Consider the following 19,670-nt stretch of genomic DNA (forward strand, 5'->3'; position numbering starts at 1 on the left):
TAATAATGACTGCAGGCAACATAAACACGGGGAAACTTTTGAGCATCTCTTGAGGCACTGTTCTCCCCTTTGTTGTTATTTTTACTGTTTTCCTGTTGTTGCTGAAACTCCTCACTCTAACTGTTATCCCTGGGGCACCTTCCCAAACATCCTTTCTGTCCTTTCCTTCTTTGGACACCAGGCATTAGACAGGCTGTTTTGTTGTCTAGTGGTTCCTTCCACTGCTTCTAATTAACTTGTCTCTTCATTACAAAACAAGGTTGTATCTCTCATCCTTGTCTATCTGAAAGGTAGTTTTTAATCTTTCTAAGCATTTTTTATTACTATCAACAATGTAGAAACAATAAAAATATAAAATAAAGCAAAGGATATGTTTTTTAAAATTCTCACAACTTTTACTGTATAAATAGTACCCCTTAGTTATTAGTTACAAGGCGAATTGTGGTTTTGGAATCAAAAACACTTGGCTTCATTTTTCTCAGTACCACCAACTGTGGGCCTTAAAGCAAGTTGCTTACCCGGCAAGTAAAAACAATGAAATAAAAATTTGAAAAACAGATGAGTATCATCTACCTTGAAGATTTACGTGAAGACTAAAAACCACTTAATGTAAATAAAAGTCTTTTTAAATTTTTTTGGTTGACACTATTACAAATGTCCCCCGTGCCGCCCCCTCCACCCAGCCGCTGCCTGCCCCTCCGGCCTCCACCACATTGTGGCGTGTGCCCACGGGCTATGCGTATGTGCCAGAATGCCAGGTGTTCTTTGGCAAACATCTAATATATGGAAAACTCCTAAGGACAGGGTTTATACCTTGATTTACTGATTCCAAATCCAGTGTCCTTCCCACTTTATTACGACTTCCTTTCTTCATTTATTCCATGTTCATTAATCGAGTGGTTGCTATGTTCCAGGAAGATTTATTGGCAAATATGGCAAAGTCTCTGCTCTTAAGCAGTTTACAGTGAATTGGACAAATAAATGGATATTGAGAGGGAGACCATTTATTGTATAGGCCATAAAACCAGATAAATCTGGATGTGAAAGTCAACTCTGCTTTTTGTGAACTTTGTGACCTTGGAAAAGTTACCGAACATCTCAATTTCTTCATCTGTAAAAGGAGATAACAATGTCCCCTCATAGTGGTGTGGGCAGAATGAGATGTGATTACGTCTGTGACATGGTTTACTCAGTGCCTGTAGTAAAGTAAGCATTTGCCTGCTGTTGACAATTATCCTCATTGCCATTATAAATACCACGACAGTTATAAATGTAATTGTGCATAATGAAGTGCAAAAGGTATGCACCAGCACTATGGAACATAGAGGGGGGCATGTCAATCAGTCTCCAGGAGCAGGGAAGCACTGCCCCCCAAAGTTACAGATACTTCTGGAGAGTTTTGAAAGACTAAGCCTTCATACTTCCAAGTGCGAGACAGTGAATCATTCTAGGAACTGCAACAGGTATGTATGACTGAAGGTAAGGATGCTGGGGGAGAAATGGAATATGAATGGTAAATGTGGACAAATCCAAGACTTTAATGATTAAATTAAGGAATCTGAAGTCTTTTAACCTGGATGAGAGGGCGTTAGAGAGTAACATGCCTGAGTTCCATGTTAGAGAGTTGCTGTGAACACACTGTGGTTTGCTAAGGCTCTTTCTCTTCCCTATAACTTTAAGAAAAAGAAAATTAAAGCAGGTTTGCAAGAATGCACTGTATCACTCTGGAAGTTTTAAAACTGTCAAAACACATTTTCTAATCTTGACTGTATTCAAACACTTTCTCCCTAAGCAAAGGGAACTCAATAAACAGTTTTATTTGTTTTATAAATAGTTTGGTAAAAAAGAATAATATTTGTGAACTGTACTAGCTGAAAAATGTTTGCCTGGTAAGACTTTACCATGACATGTGAATGTTCTAAGCCTGAACAGACAGACAGAAGTGGATGAAACTGATGCTACAGCTTTACAGAAAATGCTAAATTGTAGGTGTCACAGTGAACGGAATCCATTAACAGGTTTTCGTAAGACAAGCAAAACTTCTTGTCAACTTCTACCTGAATTTTCATAATATTTTCCGTAGAAACCCAAGCTCCTAAGAAAGCCAGTCAGTGCCTGAATCAACGGCAGTTCTGCAGGCAATCTGCAGTCCCTGCAATTGTCTGACCCGGGCAGGTTCTGTGGTCATCGACCGTTCTCAATCAATCTGTTCTTCTTTGCACATTTTCAGTGACGTCATTTAAAAATGTTTTAATAAACTAATAAAAATGAGACAACCAATAGGAAATAGAACACGGCGGCATAGAAAAGCCTAGTGTTTTCCAATTTCTAGGGCTATGATTAGGGAAAGTTGTCTAATGGTTTGAATCTTAGTATTTGCAACTCAAAAGATGGAGATAAAAATTAACAAACTAATCAATAGTTGTAAAGATTTAATAAGATAATGCATGTGAAGGGCTTAACATGGTAATTCTCGAGTACTTGCACGGGGTAAGCCTTCAATAAATGTATGCTCCTGTTTTGTGGGGTTTCTTCAGCTTCCTCTCCACCAGTCTCACTGACACTCTAACTCTCCCTTCATGACGCATGCTCCGCTTGTCATAGTGGTTCTAACAGTTAATTATATGGAACAACGAACCCCCGCCTTTTATTACTAATACTCCAGTCCTGAAAAGCTTTCCCTAGGTAGTCTACGTGGGAGACAAATCCCAGCACTTACTTCCCGCTATCGCCTCTTAGTTCAAAAACAAGCAGCAGCAGGTGCCTGATCCGTCAGGTGAGCCCTTGATACAGCCAGGGGAGAAAAACAAACACAGATCAAAGAAAGAAAGACAACAGGCTAAAGCAGTCCGGTTTGCACCCGGGAGTCTGAGTCTTAGGAGAGCCGCACAAAGCAGAGGGAACTCTTAGACGTCAGATCCAGCCAGCAGCGAGCAGCAAACTGCAGCAGGGCTGTGGGGCCCGACGCTCAGCATCCAGAAGAGCCTGGGCGCTGCCTGTCTTCCCAACCTGGGCCGCCAGCTTTCTACAGCCTCCGAGCCCCCAGTAACCTTTTCACAGGTGCCCTCTGTGCTTGGAGTCAGCTTCTGATGTTTGCAACCGAGAACCACGTGTAGGTAGGAGAATAGAGCTCTGATATTTCCTAACACCAATCTACCACAAAATTAATTAGAAATAGATGCTAGGGGGGGAAAAAAACCCATTTCAAAATATTCCCTAATGTCTTTTATAGAACAAAAGCTAACATTAAGAAATTTATTTCTAAATCCAGGCAAATCCTTAGTCTATTCTTGGAGAAAAATTGCTACCATTAAATAAATTTAAAAGTCTGCCACCCAGCATGTTGGCTGTTACCACACCTACTGTGAAAGTTGCCAGATTAACATCAGACCCAGACTATAACTTGCCCTTTACGGAAAATTCAAGAAAGGACTTCTTTTTTCTTTAGTCTCCTCACTATGGTTCTAACATAGTGCGAGCTTTCAGATCCTGACACAGCCACCTTTGTTTCACTGTAAACTTAACATTATACTCCTAACTCACTTCTGGCACGTCTGTGAGCCCAAATCTTTAATCGTAGCTTAAAAGAATTCACATTAGTCTTTGCAGATGAAGCAGGATCCTGGGACTTTATGTCATGTCTGTTTCTTGTATTCACAAAACAAAACAAAACAATAATGAGTGAGAGAGAGAGAGAGAAGGAAGGAAAGATCTATGTTGAAACAGTGCTTCAAGATGATGTATTCTTGAAATATCGTATCATTATAAGCAAAACTAAAACCCGCATGCAGAATGTAAATATTCAATACAAAACTATTAACCAAAGGCTTTGAAAAAAAAGAACACAGTACAACCTCCTTCCTTTTTTTTCTTTTTTCCTTAAGCTAACTTGCTTTAGCTTGGTCTGAATCTTCTTCTGGGGTTCATGATTCTTGTGGCGTCTTATTATTTTGTGAGCAAACTTCGCTTACTATCTACCTCTGTGTGACTGTTCTGATTCACGTCTCAGAAAAAAATATTGCACCCATTAGATGGAACTTAATCCTGACCCTACTCATTACTAGCTGTGCAAGCTTGGAGCAATAACTTCCCTCTTAAGGAGCTGAGTGGAAAACCATTTATGGACAGATATCCACCTCGCCACCAGACCCACAGAGAAGAGAGGGCTCTATATCTCGTCAAAGTTACAGAACAGGCATTAGAGAAATTTCAGAATGTCATACAACTCCGTCTTCCAAACACTTTCACTTCTCCACCCTAATTCCAGGGATTGTCGTCTCACCTAGACAAGTTCAATACCTGCTCTCCCCACACCCACTCTTGCCTTTCTGCAATCTAGTCTTCATGCAGCTTCCAGAAGGATCTTTTTAAAAAATGTAAATCCATTAATGTCATTTCCCTACTTCAAACCTTCCAGTGTTCTTTTAAAATCATGTTGAAACTCCTTCGTACAGATTTGCATGGCCCAACACCGTCTTTGACCTCAATTCACAGCACTCCACTTCCTCCTCTTTCCTTGTACTTGGGCTCGTCAGCCTTCTTTCTATCCCTTGAATACACGAGGTGAGGGCCTTTGCTGTTCCCTTTGCCTACATTCTTCCTGTAGATTGTTCATTAGTTCTTTCTTTTCATTCAGGACTCAGTTTCAATGTTACCTCTCAGTGATATTGTTCCCAGACAACCCAATATCCAGAAGTTTCCCAGGCTCCCTCTATCCTATCATGCTATATTCTTTTCTTAAGAGTTTTTATCATACTCTAATTTCCAGTTTATTCATTTGTTGATTGATTTTCTCCTTCCAGTAGAATTCGCGTTCCTTGCGAGCAGGAAAGTAGTCTACTGCACTACTGTATTTCTAGCATCTAGAACTTAGTAGGTACTCAACAGACAATTACTGAGTGCATGAATGGATAATGAATTATGAATGATACTCAGCTTTGTGCCTATATTCAAAATTGACAATGATAAATGACATTACTTTTTTGAGTCACAACCTCAAGTTTCTCTAGGGACTCGTTCTGTAGAGAACGCATTCCTGGAGGACAGGGGCCATGCCATTGTTCTGTCAGGTTGTAGCACAGTGATATGGACACGAGTGATATTCATTTGTGTTGGTTAAATGATTTACTAGATCACAGCTCCTGTCCTTGACATTGTCAAGATTATTTCACGTTCCTTTGCTGTTTGTAAAGTTAGTGTAACTCCTTGATAACTAATATAGAACTATAGTATCATGTAATTTAACAAAATAAAACATGTCTCTAACTAAATTTAGTACTGTTCCCTATAAACCAAGGACTAGAATTAGTATCATTCTAATTCAATCAATGTGAGGTAAATAAGTTTTTTTAAAGATTTTATTTATTTATTTTTAGACAGAGGGGGATGGAGAAAGAGAGGGAGAGAAATATCAAGGTTTGGTTGCCTCTCACCCACCCCCTGCAGGGGACCTGGTCTGCAAACCAGACTTGTGCCCTGACTGGGAATTGAACCAGCAACCCTTTGGTTGACAAGCTGGTGCTTAGTCTGCTGAGCCACAACAACCAGGGCTAAATTTTTCTAATAGAAAGAACAACTTAAGATGAATTTGGGCTACTCTGATGCTTGGAGAAAAGAGCTTGGCCTTGGAATCTCATCTTGACAACTTACTAGGTTTGTTACTTTGAAGAAGTCATTCAACCTCTTTCAGTTTATTTTTTTCATTATCTATCATTGGAGCTAATAATGCCTACCTCAAAAGATTGTAAGAAATAAAGAAAATGAGAAATTTTTTCTCATTATCTGTGAGAAAAAGCCTGGCACAATGCTTAGCCTTTAGAAAATTATTTGTGCCTCTTAAAAAGCAACAAATTTCCTGTAAGTAAAGGCGTTCAAAGAGTAGACAACTTCGCCAAACATATCCTAGAAAGAGATTAAACATTAGATGGGTTGTTTCACTATGTGATTTTATGAACCAAGAGATTTTATAGCGTGAACCCTCTTATCGTACAAATATGGAACATAAGTATAGAAAAACCATACAACTCATCCAAAATGAAATACAAAATCTTATTCCCAGTCTTCAAGGCAGTCTACCAATGCACTCCTCCCTCCTTCCCCCTTCCCCGTTACACTCATAATATTTCTTGACTTCAACAGACACAGATTTGCTTACCATTCCCAGCACACCTGGCTAATTTTTCATTCGGTGCTTCTGCAGACTGCCTCCTCCCACCAATTCTATGCTGTTATGTCCTTTCCTTGTTTTAAAGCAACACTTAGGGAAAAATGTGTTTCCTTATTAATGTCTCCATATCTCTATCTGACCTCAGTCCAAGGGCTCTAATGCCTACTTCTCTAATTCATAAGGTAACCTGAGTGATCTTTTAATACACAAAGCAGATCAAATCATTCTGTCACTCAAAACTTTTAGTTGCTTTCCATCATACTTCAGATAAAAATCTAAACTTCCACACAAAAATGACAAGGCTCTGCAGTTTGGCCCTGCCTACCTCCCTAGCCTTACCTTGAAGTCACTCTCTTTTACCTGCGCTAATCCATCCATCGTGCCTTCCTTCAGTTCCTCCACTGATTCCAGCTTTTTTATATACATTGATGCCTTCACACGCTGCTTTCTCCCTCAAAGTGTCCTCTTTCCAGGTTCATCACAAATGACATGTTCTCAGCGAGGCCCTCTGTAACCACCTCACTCCTTACCAACACATCAAGAGGGGTCCTTTTCAACCCTCTCCTTCTTGCCTTCCTAGCACGCCACAGCTGCAGTGATGTGTGTAAGGGAACGCCGGCAGCTGCCCCCCACTTCTCGGTTCCGGTGAGCGGAGCAAGTCCCATTGGAGCAGGTGTTACAGAAGCAAGATTCATTTACTTTGGTAAATGTAGAACAGGTAGATTTACATAGTAGAAGTTTATGTGGTATAAGAAAGGAAAATCCTCATAATGCTCCTGGTACATACTGCTGGTCCCTGGGGACGAGGTAGACCACTATGCTTAGGGATCCCAGGGCCTTCTGGAAAAAAGAGAAAAAGAAACCAAGACCTAATCTCTTCTCGCAAGAAACCTGGAGCAGGGTGGCTTTGGCTATATTTATCAGAGGGAAAGATCTGAAAAGTCTTAAAAGACAATTCACTGGAAAGGGAAGGGAAATTTGTCAGGAGGTGACCTGAGTACAACCCAGAGCCTGAGGACCTGAAAGGGAGGGCTGATTCCGGACAGCACGTGGCCTGAGGCCAGCCGCCTCTGGGTCCACACTTTCTAGCACATCGGTTGCTCTCTGGGGAATTACTGCTGAGCTTTGTGGCTGGAGTGCACTCAGCTTCTCTCTAAGGATGGCATTCAAGCACAGACACACCTCACTTCAGCCTGGGCAGGGACATCCTCCAGCAGCAGTGAACCCGCAGCTGCCCAGACAAGGCCAATCTGAAGTAGAGGAACCATGTGGCAGGGAGAAACCACAGTAATGACCCATCAGACTGGTTGCATTTGTTTATTGGCATGATTGTTTATTTACTGTCTGTCTACCTTAGTATATTGAAAGCCTCACAAAAGAAGATAGCACGTCTGCTTGGCTTACCATTGGGACTACAAAGGATAGCACAGGTTGCACACTGTTAAAAGGAGCGGCATTCATGTAGAATACAGTGTGAATAGGGCCTCCTAGTGCTATATAATTGCTCAACTCATGTAACCACACGATTCAGCCCTGGTCACCATGGTATCACCACGGCGAGCAATGTCGCAGGCATACAGCAACACTCAAGCAATACTTACTGAATGATTGTATAAAAAAATGCAAGGTCTACTTTGTCTGTTTGCTCACATTTCTATGCTTCTTCCTAAGAAGTCTTTGGGTGTTTTCCTCCATGCATCTAATACAGCATGTCTGACAGGGAAGATTTTATCTACTTACAGCCACAGGAAGTCAGAACTGAAGAGAAGGTTAGAGTTTACCATTGTTTTATCTTACAGATGAGGAAAGGGGAAACCAGAAAGATAAAGTGACTTCTAATGTGTGGTGGAGAAGCCAAGACCAGAACGCAGGTCTCTCGCCTTCCGGTGCTCTAATCTTTCCATGGTCCTCACCTGCTTTGCTCCTCTCACGAAACGGGAGTGCTCACAAGTTGTGGTCACTTGAGCACTAACTGCCGCTGGCGCCTTATACTCGTTGACAGACTCATCAATTCGGGGAAGTCTACCTGACTCAGACAAGGTGGAGTTAGCAGGACGTTTCCAGGGAAATTTCACACCTCAAGACTGCCAGCAAGGCTCCACTTCACCACCTGGTGAACTACCCAAAATGCATCTGATTTTTCACAGTCTCTCTTTCATTATTTTCAACATTAACAATATGTTGTACTTCTTTTTCCAAATTTTTATGAATCACACCAACAGCAGCATATTTTCAACCATAGAAAATGACACTAGGTATTCAGAAAGAGGAGCAAAAAGATCAAATCTACAGGAAGTATCCAAGGATTAGTGAAAAGTATATTTTTTAAATCATACTTGATTTTTTGGATCAATAATTGCTTGCTTGACCTTTTGTTTTTATATTAACAAGATTTTTAAAAATACTAATGCTGTCTGTTATAGAATTTATCCTGTACTTATATTATTACATGACTCTTACCTAAATTAATAACTGATGTTTTTCTTTCTAATAGAATTAAGGTGTGAAAAAAATCAAGCCTCCTGTTCCATCTCTGTCATCAACTTTTATGTTTAGATTTATGATCCTTAAACACCCACCATAAAAATCAATGCTGGTAGTCCTGGCCGGTGTGGCTCAGAGGATTGAGCTTCAGCACACAAACTGAGAGGTTACTGGTTCGATTCCCAGTCAGGGCACATGCCTGGGTTGCAGGTCAGGTCCCCAGTTGGGGGTGTGCGAGAGGCAACTGATCATGTATCTTCCACACAGTGACCGTTTCTCTTCTCTCTTTCTCCCTCCTCTCTCCTCACTCTAATGTAAATAAATAAAATCTTTTTAAAAAATCAGTGCTGGTAAAATAATATATAGATTTTGAATAAACGCAGAGATCAGCCATTGAAATGTCCTCCTTCTGAATGTTGCCCAAGAGAAACTCTGGATGGGCCGACTGACAGTAAATTTGTAGGTTGCGATATCTGTAGGTTGCAAATAATATTCATGCCTTGTCAGGACCCGGCCAAACTGTGAGGCAGTTTACACCTGTACGACTCTCATGCTTTGGTCTGATTTAAGGCTTGTGTAAACTCAGTTCTGAGCTGTGAGTGATTCTGTTCAGCCTCAACATTTCAGATCACCTGTGAAAATGAGGAAAACCGAGGCACAGGCTCTACCCTTAAGAAGTGTGCAGAACGAGCTAACCTAGGACAATAACTAGATGTACAATAATTTGACTCAAACCTTTGCGGGAGGACACGTCTGAGCACACTGGGAAATACAGGAAGAAGTGCCTCGCTGGAAAGACAGGTGACCTATTTCAGACCTGTGGCGGCGGTCTTCAGAGCACAAGGCGGTGGCTACTCCTCAGGTTTACGAAAGAGGGGAGATAGGGTCCAGCACTTGTTAGACTTAGAGGGTTAACTGGCAGCTGTGAGGGGAAAGTATTCCAGAGCTGAGAGAGCGCGGAGAGCACAGAGATGGTGGCAGGGCAGAGGAGAAGGGATGAATTACAATTCCTTGTAAAAGTTCATGCACCTGTGATTTACCATTTTTCTTATTTTCTTATTTTTTTCTGAAAAGTTACATTCTCCACCACATTTTTCCCCCCAGTGAACTATAACTAATCAAACTGTAAAACATCACTTGTTTTCTGCAGGTTCCTGGGGGAAAGGTCTATCTGAACACAGGCCAACATTATCATCCAGTAAAACATCACAGTAGTATTCCTAATATAGAAGGAATATTCTAGTTATGCTCATATACATGTATCTTGGTTCTCATTACAATCCTGTGAAATGGACCAGGTAGATGTTTTAATTACTATTTTACAGAAGAGAAGAAAATAGTTCACAAAAATATCAAGTGCATTACCTGAGGTCACACAATGACTAGCTTAGGTAACTGGGGCGGACCACCCCTATCTTCTGATCTGGGTGCTTAGATGTTCTGTGTGAACAAGCATGTATTGGGCATACCTGCATGGCAGGCAATTATAGTTCCAAAGGAAAACAAAATCCACACACAAGACAGATACTGTACCTACCCTCAGGAGGTCAATTAACCAAGGTGTCCAATGAAGGATTACTCACGCTCCGATAGGGAATTAATTACAAGGTAGGTGCTGTGAGGTCAAAGGGCCGGAGTACCCAATCAAGCCTAGAGAGGATCAAGAAAGGCTTCCCTACCACAGTTACTTCTAGCTTGAGACCTTAGCCACTCCAAGAGGGATGGCTGCTTGGCAGCTATTACTGAATGTCAGAGGGGTAAAGTGGCAAGTGGAAAAAATGGAGAGAGAAGTGTTCTGAGTCAAGAGAGCAGAGTCACAGAGAATTTTCACTCCACAGTGCTACTTCCCCGTGCGTGTGCATCTCTCTTGTTAAAAAGTCACATGCTTTTTAATTTGATGCAGTCCCATTTGTTTATTTTTTCTTTCATTTCCCTTGCCCTAGGAAATATATTGGCAAAAATATCGCTACATGAGATATCTGAAATTTTACTGCCTGTGTTTTCTGCTAGGATTTTTATGGTATCACAACTTACATTTAAGTCTTTTCTCCATTTTGAGTTTATTTTGGTGTAAGGTGTAAGGTGGTGGTCTAGTTTTCATGTACCAGCCCAGTTCTCCCAACACCATTTATTGAAGAGGATATCTTTACCCCATTGAATGCCTGTGCTCCCTTTGGCAAATATTAGTTGACCATAGAGACATGGGTTTATTTCTGGTCTCTCTGTTCTGTTCCATTGATCTATGTGTCTGTTCTTATCCCAGACTGTTTTGATTATAGTGGCCTTGTAGTATAGTTTAATATCAGGTATTGTGATCCCTCCTACTTTGTTCTTCTTTCTCAAGATTGCTGAGGCTATTTGGGATCTTTTTTGGTCCCATATAAATTTTTGGAGTATTCATTCTAGATCTGTGAAATATGCCATTGGTACTTTAATACGAATTGCACTGAATCTATAGATTGCTTTGGTATATGGACATTTTAATGATGTTAATTCTTCCAGTCCATGAACACAGTATATGCTTCCATTTATTCGTATTTCCCTTTTATTTGTTTAGTGTTCTATCATTTTCTGAGTACAGGTCTTTTACCACCTTGGTTAAATTTATTCTTAGGTACTTTATTTTTTCTTGCTATTGTTGTTTTTATTGTAAATAAAAGCTTCTGCACAGCTAAAGAAACCATCATCAAAATGAAATGAGACCCGACTGTATGGGAAAACATATTTGCCAATGACGCATTGGACAAGGATTTAATCTCCAAAACATATAAAGAATTCACACAATTCAACACCAGGAAGACAAACAATCTAATTAAAAAATGGGTGAAGTACCTGAATAGACACTTCTCCAAGAAGGACATACAGACGGTCCAAAGGCATATAAAAAGAGCGCTCAACATCACTAGCCATCAGAGAGGTGCAAATTAAAACCAGAATGAGATGCCACCTCACACCTGTCAGAATGGCCATCATTAATAAATCAACAAACAGGAAGTGCTGGTGAGAATATGGAGAAAAGGGAACCCTGGTAGCCTGTTGGTGGGAATGCAGACTGGTGCAGCCACTGTGGAAAGTGGTATGGAATTTCCTCAAAAAATTAAAAATGGAACTATCTTTTGACCTAGTGATTCCACTGCTAACAGTATACCCTAAGAATCCCAGAACACCAATTCCAAAGAATTTATGCACCCCTATGTTCATATCAGCACCATCTACAATAGGCAAGATTTGGAAACAGTCTAAGTGCCCATTAGTAAATGAGTGGACTAAAAAACTATGGCACACTTACACAATGGAATACTATGCAGCAGGAAGAAAGAAGGAGCTCCTACCCTTTGCAAGAGCATGGATGGCTCTGGAGAGCATTAAGTTAAGTGAAATAAGCCAGGTGGTGAAAGACAAATATCTTACGATCTTACTTATAAGGGGAATCTAATGAACAAATCAAACAAATGAGCAAAATAGAACCAGAGGCATAGAATCATGGAATAGACTGACAGCAGTAAGAGGGGAGGAGGGAAATGGGGTCTCTTTGAAAGAAGGTGAAGGTATTAGTCAAAGAACATATATGAAGGACCCATGGACCTGGACAATGGTGTGGGGATGGACTATGGAAGGGGGTGCTTGGCAGAGGGGGGCTTGGGAAGAATTGGGACAACTGTAATAGCATAAACAATAAAACATAAAAAAGTCACATGCTGCCCAATGATCATTTCCATATAAGAATGAATTACTATGTTTACTATAACATGTCACATACACTTAGGAGACAAGATATAAGAGGAATGCCAAGAAAAATTAGGCTTCTTTGATTACCCTCTTTACTCTATGAAAGTTAGAATTTTCTAGGGAAAAGAGGGACTTGAGAGGTCATATAATAATCCTCAAGAAGCATGAGGCATGAATGAGATAAACATGGAAACTGGTGGATTTTAAAAATATGACAGAAATGTAAGAAGTTTTGGGGGGCATTTCCCTCCCACTGCTTCCCTGTAATGCAAGGCCTATCTGAAAACTGAAACGGGACACCCAGTACCCCTCACTACTACGCCTCAGCACCCCCAGAAGAATCATCATCTGTTACGAATGCTTGTAGTGCATAATCCTGAGTGTTATTCCCAGAAAACTGAATCTGTGGAAACTTTCATAATTGAGTCATTGACCTTCACAGCTTTTTCCAAAGAGAAAGGCCAATGACTCACAATTATGCTACAACTCTAGACCATCTGAATTTCTTCAAATCTGATGGTTTAAGAACTGTTTAATCCTTGGCTCTCTCTGATAAACTCCAAATAAAAATATCTGTGTTTTTTTTAGCTTTGATTTATCTCAATCTTCAAGTTACTTGGGCTTTCCAGATATATCATTTAGATAATCCACCATCTTCCATACTGTGCCCAAAAGCCCTAGTTGCTCAGGCTCCCCATTCTTACAAAAAACAATCTACCAATCTTTTGCCAAAGTTTCTCATTCTGGTTCATTGAACCATGATCCTCCCAAATAATAACTCCTGAGAATAACATAAATAGAGAAAGACCTTAAATATCTATTAGTCGTACCTCTGTACTTTATAGACAGAAAGATAAATAACTTATATATATGACAGAAAGATATATACGACTAGAATTCATCACCTCTATGTAAGCTAAGCAAGCAAATAACAACAAAATTGAAAATAAACTCAGAGTCAGATATCTTTCATTATCATAATTCTAATATTCTTTATATCAGTTCTTCATCTGAATGATATAGAAAATGGCGGCATTCCTACAGGATGCAGTCAAATGAGGCGATTTATCACAGTGAAGAGGACATAGTGGATGTGTAAGAAATGTTTGTTGAATCAGTCACTCCTAAAAGCGACCATTTCTAATACCATTAGTTCTCTCTTACCTTTGCTCCTCTGACTCATCTCTTCCCACTACCTCTAACCTAAGGCCCTAACCGGCCTGAAAAAGCAAGCCATAACTGATCTCACTTTCCCTTTTCCAGCCCACATCTATCCACACTCTACTGCACTGCCAATCTTTTAAAAATTCTCTCCCCTATTTTAAAAAAAATAGAGGTTGTACTACCAACTGGCAGAACAAAAAACAAACACCTCTCAATCCTCATCCTATGTTCCCCTCAACTACCTCACTTTGGCCCCCTGAGCCTTCCCACACCACTGTTCCCACAGCTCCAGTGCGCACGCTTGGTCTCCCCCGCTGGGTTCCCGGGCCCACCTGCTCTCAGCTCTGAGTTCAAGCTGTGTCATTCTGCCTCTTCCATGAAACCTCCCCTGGCAAATTCAGATGGACTTTCTTCCCAGAGCTAAAGGCACTCATTACATCCTAACTTGTATTGTTCTCTAGTTGTTTCACTCATAAATGTGGGAATTCTGCTTTTCTGAACAGATTATAACTCTTTGACCATTTTTCATAAGTCTACTTAATACCCCTTGCATAGTACCTAAAATGTATGGCAGTGAACTCAGAAAAAAGTAAAGAATTGAAAATAATCTCAATTCTTATAAAAGCAAATTACAGATGTTTCATAAAATGGCAATTCACATGTTTAATCATTTTCCCTGAAACTATGTGCTTAATATGGCAGAAATTCATAGGCAGAGAAAATTTGCAATTGAACAAAATTTTTTATAGTATAAAACAGCATTAGTTTTATAAAACAAATTATCACATGTAGTATATTTCAGGCAAATTTTATTTGTCAAAATGTATCAGTGATTCCTTAAATTAAAAAAAAAAAGTTACATCTACATTGTGAAATATGTTCTTGAATCAGAGCGTCCGTGTCGACATCTGCAGACACTGAGCAGGGAATGTGCTGGTTCAAGATCAAAGGCAAATGTTTCTAAGGCTGCTTTTATCCAGTTCCAATTATAAATGAGTGACTGTGTCCCTCATACTTCACTTTTCACATTGTTGGTAGTTACTTTGTATTTGCTATTTTTAAGGCAGCTACAGTATTAGCCACATTCTACCTGTATGGGGAATGCCTGGTTTATAAAGGCACAAAGTGTACTCACAGCTTCTCAACACTCACCCAAGGTTATTGCTGCTTCTGGAATCTTGGCTATCATGTCAAATAACAGAACTATTTGGTGACTGTGGTTCATAAAAATAATTATAATAATAACAATAATACAAAGTCAAACAGATTGCATTGCTAAATCAGCTGGCTAATTCCAAAGAATGACAAATGAACAGAAATAGGCTAAGAATCATAGACAAGGTGACACTACTTTCCACTGTATTCTCACTCAGTTTCACATCTTATATTTTGTAAGATGTTTGGAAAAAGTAAGAAGTAAAAAAACTTTCATCGGCAGCATAGATAACCTATATTGAAATATTTATGTGGTGGGAACTTGTAGCAGTTGCAATATTTTCTCATTCTCTTCTCTACTAAGTCTTCCAGCAGTAACAACTGAATATTATGATAATCATGATAGACTTCCAAGGTAAGATACACTCAGGGTTCTTTTAAGTAGGGAGTTTGGGTGATTCCCAACTCAACAAAAGCTAACAGGGAACCTGTATTTTACCCACAGTTAAGAAAAAGATGTAGAAAACAATCTCTCACTTTAACATTAATACACTAAAAATTCAATTTACTAAGTTCTAGTGTTTTCATTCTTATAATTCCCTCAGCTTTTAAGAAAGTGGTTTTGCCAATTTCTTTCTTTCTTTCCTTTGAAATAATTCCAGCTTTTTAGTGGAGAGCTTTCTGAAGATATGTAGAGATTTAATTTCAACGGTGCACAAAACAGAAGATAGAACTATTTGCTTTAGTTTAAAAAGTACCCATTTTGCAAATCTTTAATTTCTCCTCTTTGATATAACCAAGCATGTTAACATTTTTTAAGTTTAATGTTTTTATGAGAACTGAATTAATAAAATGTCTAAAAACAGGCTGCAAACCAATAGATACTGTTTGAATGCAGGTATTAATTGAAATTAAATAAGACTATTTCCAAATAGTCTTTCTTAAGAGAATAGGTTTGGCCATCCTAGGTTATGATTCTCAGAACAGATCTAAATTCTTCCAAGGCCACTGAGCTCATGGTATTAAAGTTTTAAAGTAGAAGACACACTACTGTACATAGTATCTCTTCTAGTTAAAAAAAATCTATACGTTCAGTTAACTGTATGGGTAAGCATTTAATTCATATGACTTAACTGCATTTTCCAGGAGATAGAGAGTATGATAGAGCAAACTCAAGGGCATGGGACTCAAATGACAGTCCTGAAACATTCAGATTTTTCTTTGTTGCCTTTAAAGTTAAGTTAACTTCATAGTTTAGTAAAGGGTTCATTATTTAGGAACTCCTCTTCCCCTCTGTTTGGCCACCTACACACTCCATTCTTCGACCACAGAAGTAAATATGTCTAAAATTGGTGCTGGTTCTGATAAGCCACGGTGATGACCTCAGCCTGAGTTCCAGCTCCTGGAGCGCAGAACTGTGACCATACAGCAGCTTGGGGTTGGCACCAGCCTCAGGCAGTTGGAATGGTGCTGGACCCCCTAGAAGTACCTGCATGGAGAGTCAGTCACTGGGCCCTTGAGGTCTTGAACTCTCCTTGTCACCACATGTTGTCAGTGATTTGGAGTCAAGACTTGTGCTCTAAATATACTACACCAGTGAAACACAAGTATTCTGGAGTATCTGCCTTGTCAAATCAATGGGGAGGATGGGAGGGAAAAAGGAACTATGGTTCTATTTTTAAATATAAGAGATTTAAAACTGTAAGTGGTGCACAGCAATGTCAATGTATTTAATATCACTGAACTGTACACTTAAAATAGTTCAAATGGTAAATTTTATGTTATGTGCATTTTACCCCAATTTAAAAGGAAAAATTAAATGTGTGTGGGATCTGAAAACTTGTGTGACTGGGTTTCAGAAGTTTTTCAAAACTGTCTAATAAATTTCCAGGTCCAGTATATAATCTGTTATAACTGTCAAGTCACTATTTCTGCAACTCCTGTCAAGCCAGTCTGCCTAAATGAGCCTCCATCCATCCGGAATTAGTAAACAGCACTTACCCACAGAAATCTCCAGCTAAAAGTAACAGAGGACAGTAAGATGTAAGGGTGGCTGTTTTACAAGGAGCTTGCGGAAACATCACTTGTTCCCAGAATGTGCGCCCCTTTGAGGAGCTGGGAAGTTAAGAAACCCCCACCTCCTATCCCAGGATTGGCCTTGCCCCCAGTCCTGAATAGCTGCCACAAGGGTAAACAAAGGCTGGCCATCAGGAGTTACAAAACTTCGAGGGCCCACTAACTGACTGTCAGTTCAAGCACTTCCTAGGGGGTCCAGCATCATTCCAAACGGCTGAGGTTGGCTCCAGCCACCAAGGCACCTTACTCTCCTGCCTCTAGTCTAGAGTGAGCCTGCAAGGAAGGTTATTGTGGGCTGTGCTGAGAAAGTTCACAGAGGCTCAGAAGCTGCAAGAAGGCTGTGCCTGCCTGTGGTCACAGGTAGAGGATTTTTGCTGACTGAAAGTCACCTCAGCTGTGGGAGGGGTATTGGAAATAAGGGGGAAACCCACAGCCACAGGCTATAGTTGTCATTGCCAATGTACCCAGGAGAAACCTCCATCTCTGCACAGGCACTGAAATCATACCTGGGTATTCTCTTAACTCCCTCCGACTACAATGTGAGCCCCCTGTGGTCTCCACGTGTGTATAACCAGAACCTAAGGCAATGCCTGATATTTGAAGGTGCTCAGCAAGTTAAGTGAGGAACTCAACTCAGAAGCTTCCACCAAGATTGCCCGGGCAGAAAGGCTTCCCCAAAGCCGTGGGATTGCAAACACACCTCTGCAGGTGCTGTCACTTTGAGAAGTCTCTATTGTCCTCAGGGCCCCACCCAGACCTCTGCACACCCAGGAACTACCTACCAGCAATGGCGACCAGCAGACCGACAGCACACACATGATCCCCATGAGCTGGATGGCCGTCTCAGTCGTGATCCGGCCCCACTGGGAGCTGGACTGAGATGCCGTGGCCTTGGCCCGACAGCGGGACACCAGGGCCTTAATAGTGGCCAGGTTGCAGGCAAAGGTGATGGTCAGCGCCGAGAGCCCTAGGAAGGCAAAGGTAGAGGCGAAGAAAAGGTTGCCCCAGTTGGGCGGGGAGGTAGTCCCGTTGCCACCTCCTCCGGTGCTAATGAAGCACCACGTCCCGGGCCACTGGATGGTGTACTGGCCCACGCCCAGCACCGGCAACAGGGCGAAGGCGAGCACCGCCAGCCACACGCCGAGCAGCACACAGCGGGTGACGCGCGTCTTCATGTGGCTCGCATACCAGTGCGGGGCCCGGATGGCCAGCGCCCGCTCGACGGCCATGGCGCTGGCGACGAAGAGCGAGGAGAGCCCAAAGACAGTCATGGTCAGGCCAAAGAAAGTGCACAGCCTCCCCGACGGGTCCAGGTGCTCCCAGCGCTGCTTGGACAGGTACACGACGATGACCACGGGGCTGGTGAGCAGCTGCCCAACCATGTCGGTGAGCGCTAGCCAGCCGATGCACAGCAGGAACGACTTCTTGCGCTTGCTCTCCCGGCGCCGGTAGCTCCGCGATACCAGCAGCATGGCCAGCGCATTGCCCACGAAGCCGGTGATCAGCATGGTGATCGGGAAAACTACGGACACCGAGCGGCAGTCCTCTCCGGTGCCCGGGGCACGCGTGAGGTTGCCCCGCGCCTCTGCGGAGCGCTCGGGCTCCCACATGCCCGGGTAGGAGTAGTTGAGACGGGCGCAGAAAGGGGCGCTCCCGTCGCCCCGGGCCTCCTTCATGTTGGCTTCGAGGTGAGGTTAGGACGGCGCCCGGTGAGCGGCAGTGGGAGCAGGTAGACAGGGTGCGGGTGGCGGCGAAGGTCGGTAGCGACCCGGGCTAGTGCTGGGGCGGGGCTGCCTTCCATGGTGCGGGCGCAGCCGCCGCCTGACTTGGCTACAAGGCGGCCGCGGCGCCCGGGCTTTCGCGCCAAGCTGGCAGGCGCGCCGTCGGCTGGGGGAAGCCTGCAGCTCCCGGGCTCGCGGGGGTGGCTCGCCCCTTCTATAAGGCCGAGGGGGCGGGGCGCCCATGGGGGTGAGCCCGAGAGTGGTGGGAGGGGCAGGGAGTAGCTGCGGCGCGCGCCTCCCGGCTGCGGCGTGACCGCGGCCCAGGACGCGAGAGCTGGGGAAAACCTCCAGGAGGCATCCTCTCTAAACGCCCAGTTTCGGGCCGGACAGGTCGCCCTTCCCCGCTCCGCGTTTCCTCCCGTCTCTGCCAGAGGAGTGTCCGTGGGCGGCAGGGACTAAAATGTCTCGCTGGGCTTCTGAGCCCCAGGCAAGTTGCCGAGACGGACCGAGAACGCCCGCTCTGCTCCTTCTCATCCACAGGACTGGATCCTCCCTGAAGATCTTTTGTAACACCGGCAAGTGTTACTCACCTGTCCCTAAGTAATCTAGGCAAAGCACACTCCTTTGCGTGGTTGATCGTGAATTTTTTCCCTTTCTACTTCGGGATTCTGTAGTGATCACGAGCAGGCCAGGCTGCCCTGTTCCCTGGAGCGCACTGAAACTTATAAAACTAATAGTGACCCTGGACTTAATAGCTACAGGGAAACAAAATCTGCTGGTCGAATTAAAAAATGAAGATATCCCAGCTACCACCTCCCACCTAAAGTCCCCCTTTACTCCCCCTTAAAAACAAGTCAGCTAAATAAAAGTGAGCAAAAGCGGCTAGAGGCAGGTGGCAGCCACTTGCATGTATGAGACGGTGAAGTCAAATGCTGCCAGACGTGGGAAATGGGGGGAGGGGAGGGAGCAGCAGGGAAGGATGCTCTTGCAAATCCTCCAACCACTCTCCACCCCTTGCCCATTCTCATACAGTTAGAACCAGAAACTGCAACCTTTAGTGAAATGGGCACAATTGCCTAGTGACCTCTTTTATTAAGACAATACTTTTTGGGTTTTCACAAGTGTTTTCCCATTTTATCAGAGATCCTCCAAGCTCCTGTTGCTATTACCACTCC

At 42.5% G+C, this 19,670-nt stretch overlaps 1 protein-coding gene across 2 annotated transcripts in view; it reads right to left on the bottom strand.

Moving 5' to 3' along the window:
* Positions 1-19,102, bottom strand: part of PTGER3 (prostaglandin E receptor 3) — an 83,973-nt gene extending 64,871 nt beyond the window's left edge. Inside the window, exon 1 of one of the 2 annotated variants that reach the window (XM_071220940.1) lies at positions 17,557-19,102. In XM_071220940.1, coding sequence (XP_071077041.1) covers positions 17,557-18,450 — 894 coding nt within the window. In that variant the 5' untranslated portion in view covers positions 18,451-19,102. The remainder of the gene's footprint in view (positions 1-17,556) is intronic. The other variant, XM_024565447.4, reaches the window with a different exon arrangement.
* Between the last annotated feature and the right edge of the window lie 568 nt (positions 19,103-19,670).

The sequence above is a fragment of the Desmodus rotundus genome, chromosome 3 (genome assembly GCF_022682495.2).
Source record: "Desmodus rotundus isolate HL8 chromosome 3, HLdesRot8A.1, whole genome shotgun sequence".
NCBI classification, from domain to species: domain Eukaryota; kingdom Metazoa; phylum Chordata; class Mammalia; order Chiroptera; family Phyllostomidae; genus Desmodus; species Desmodus rotundus.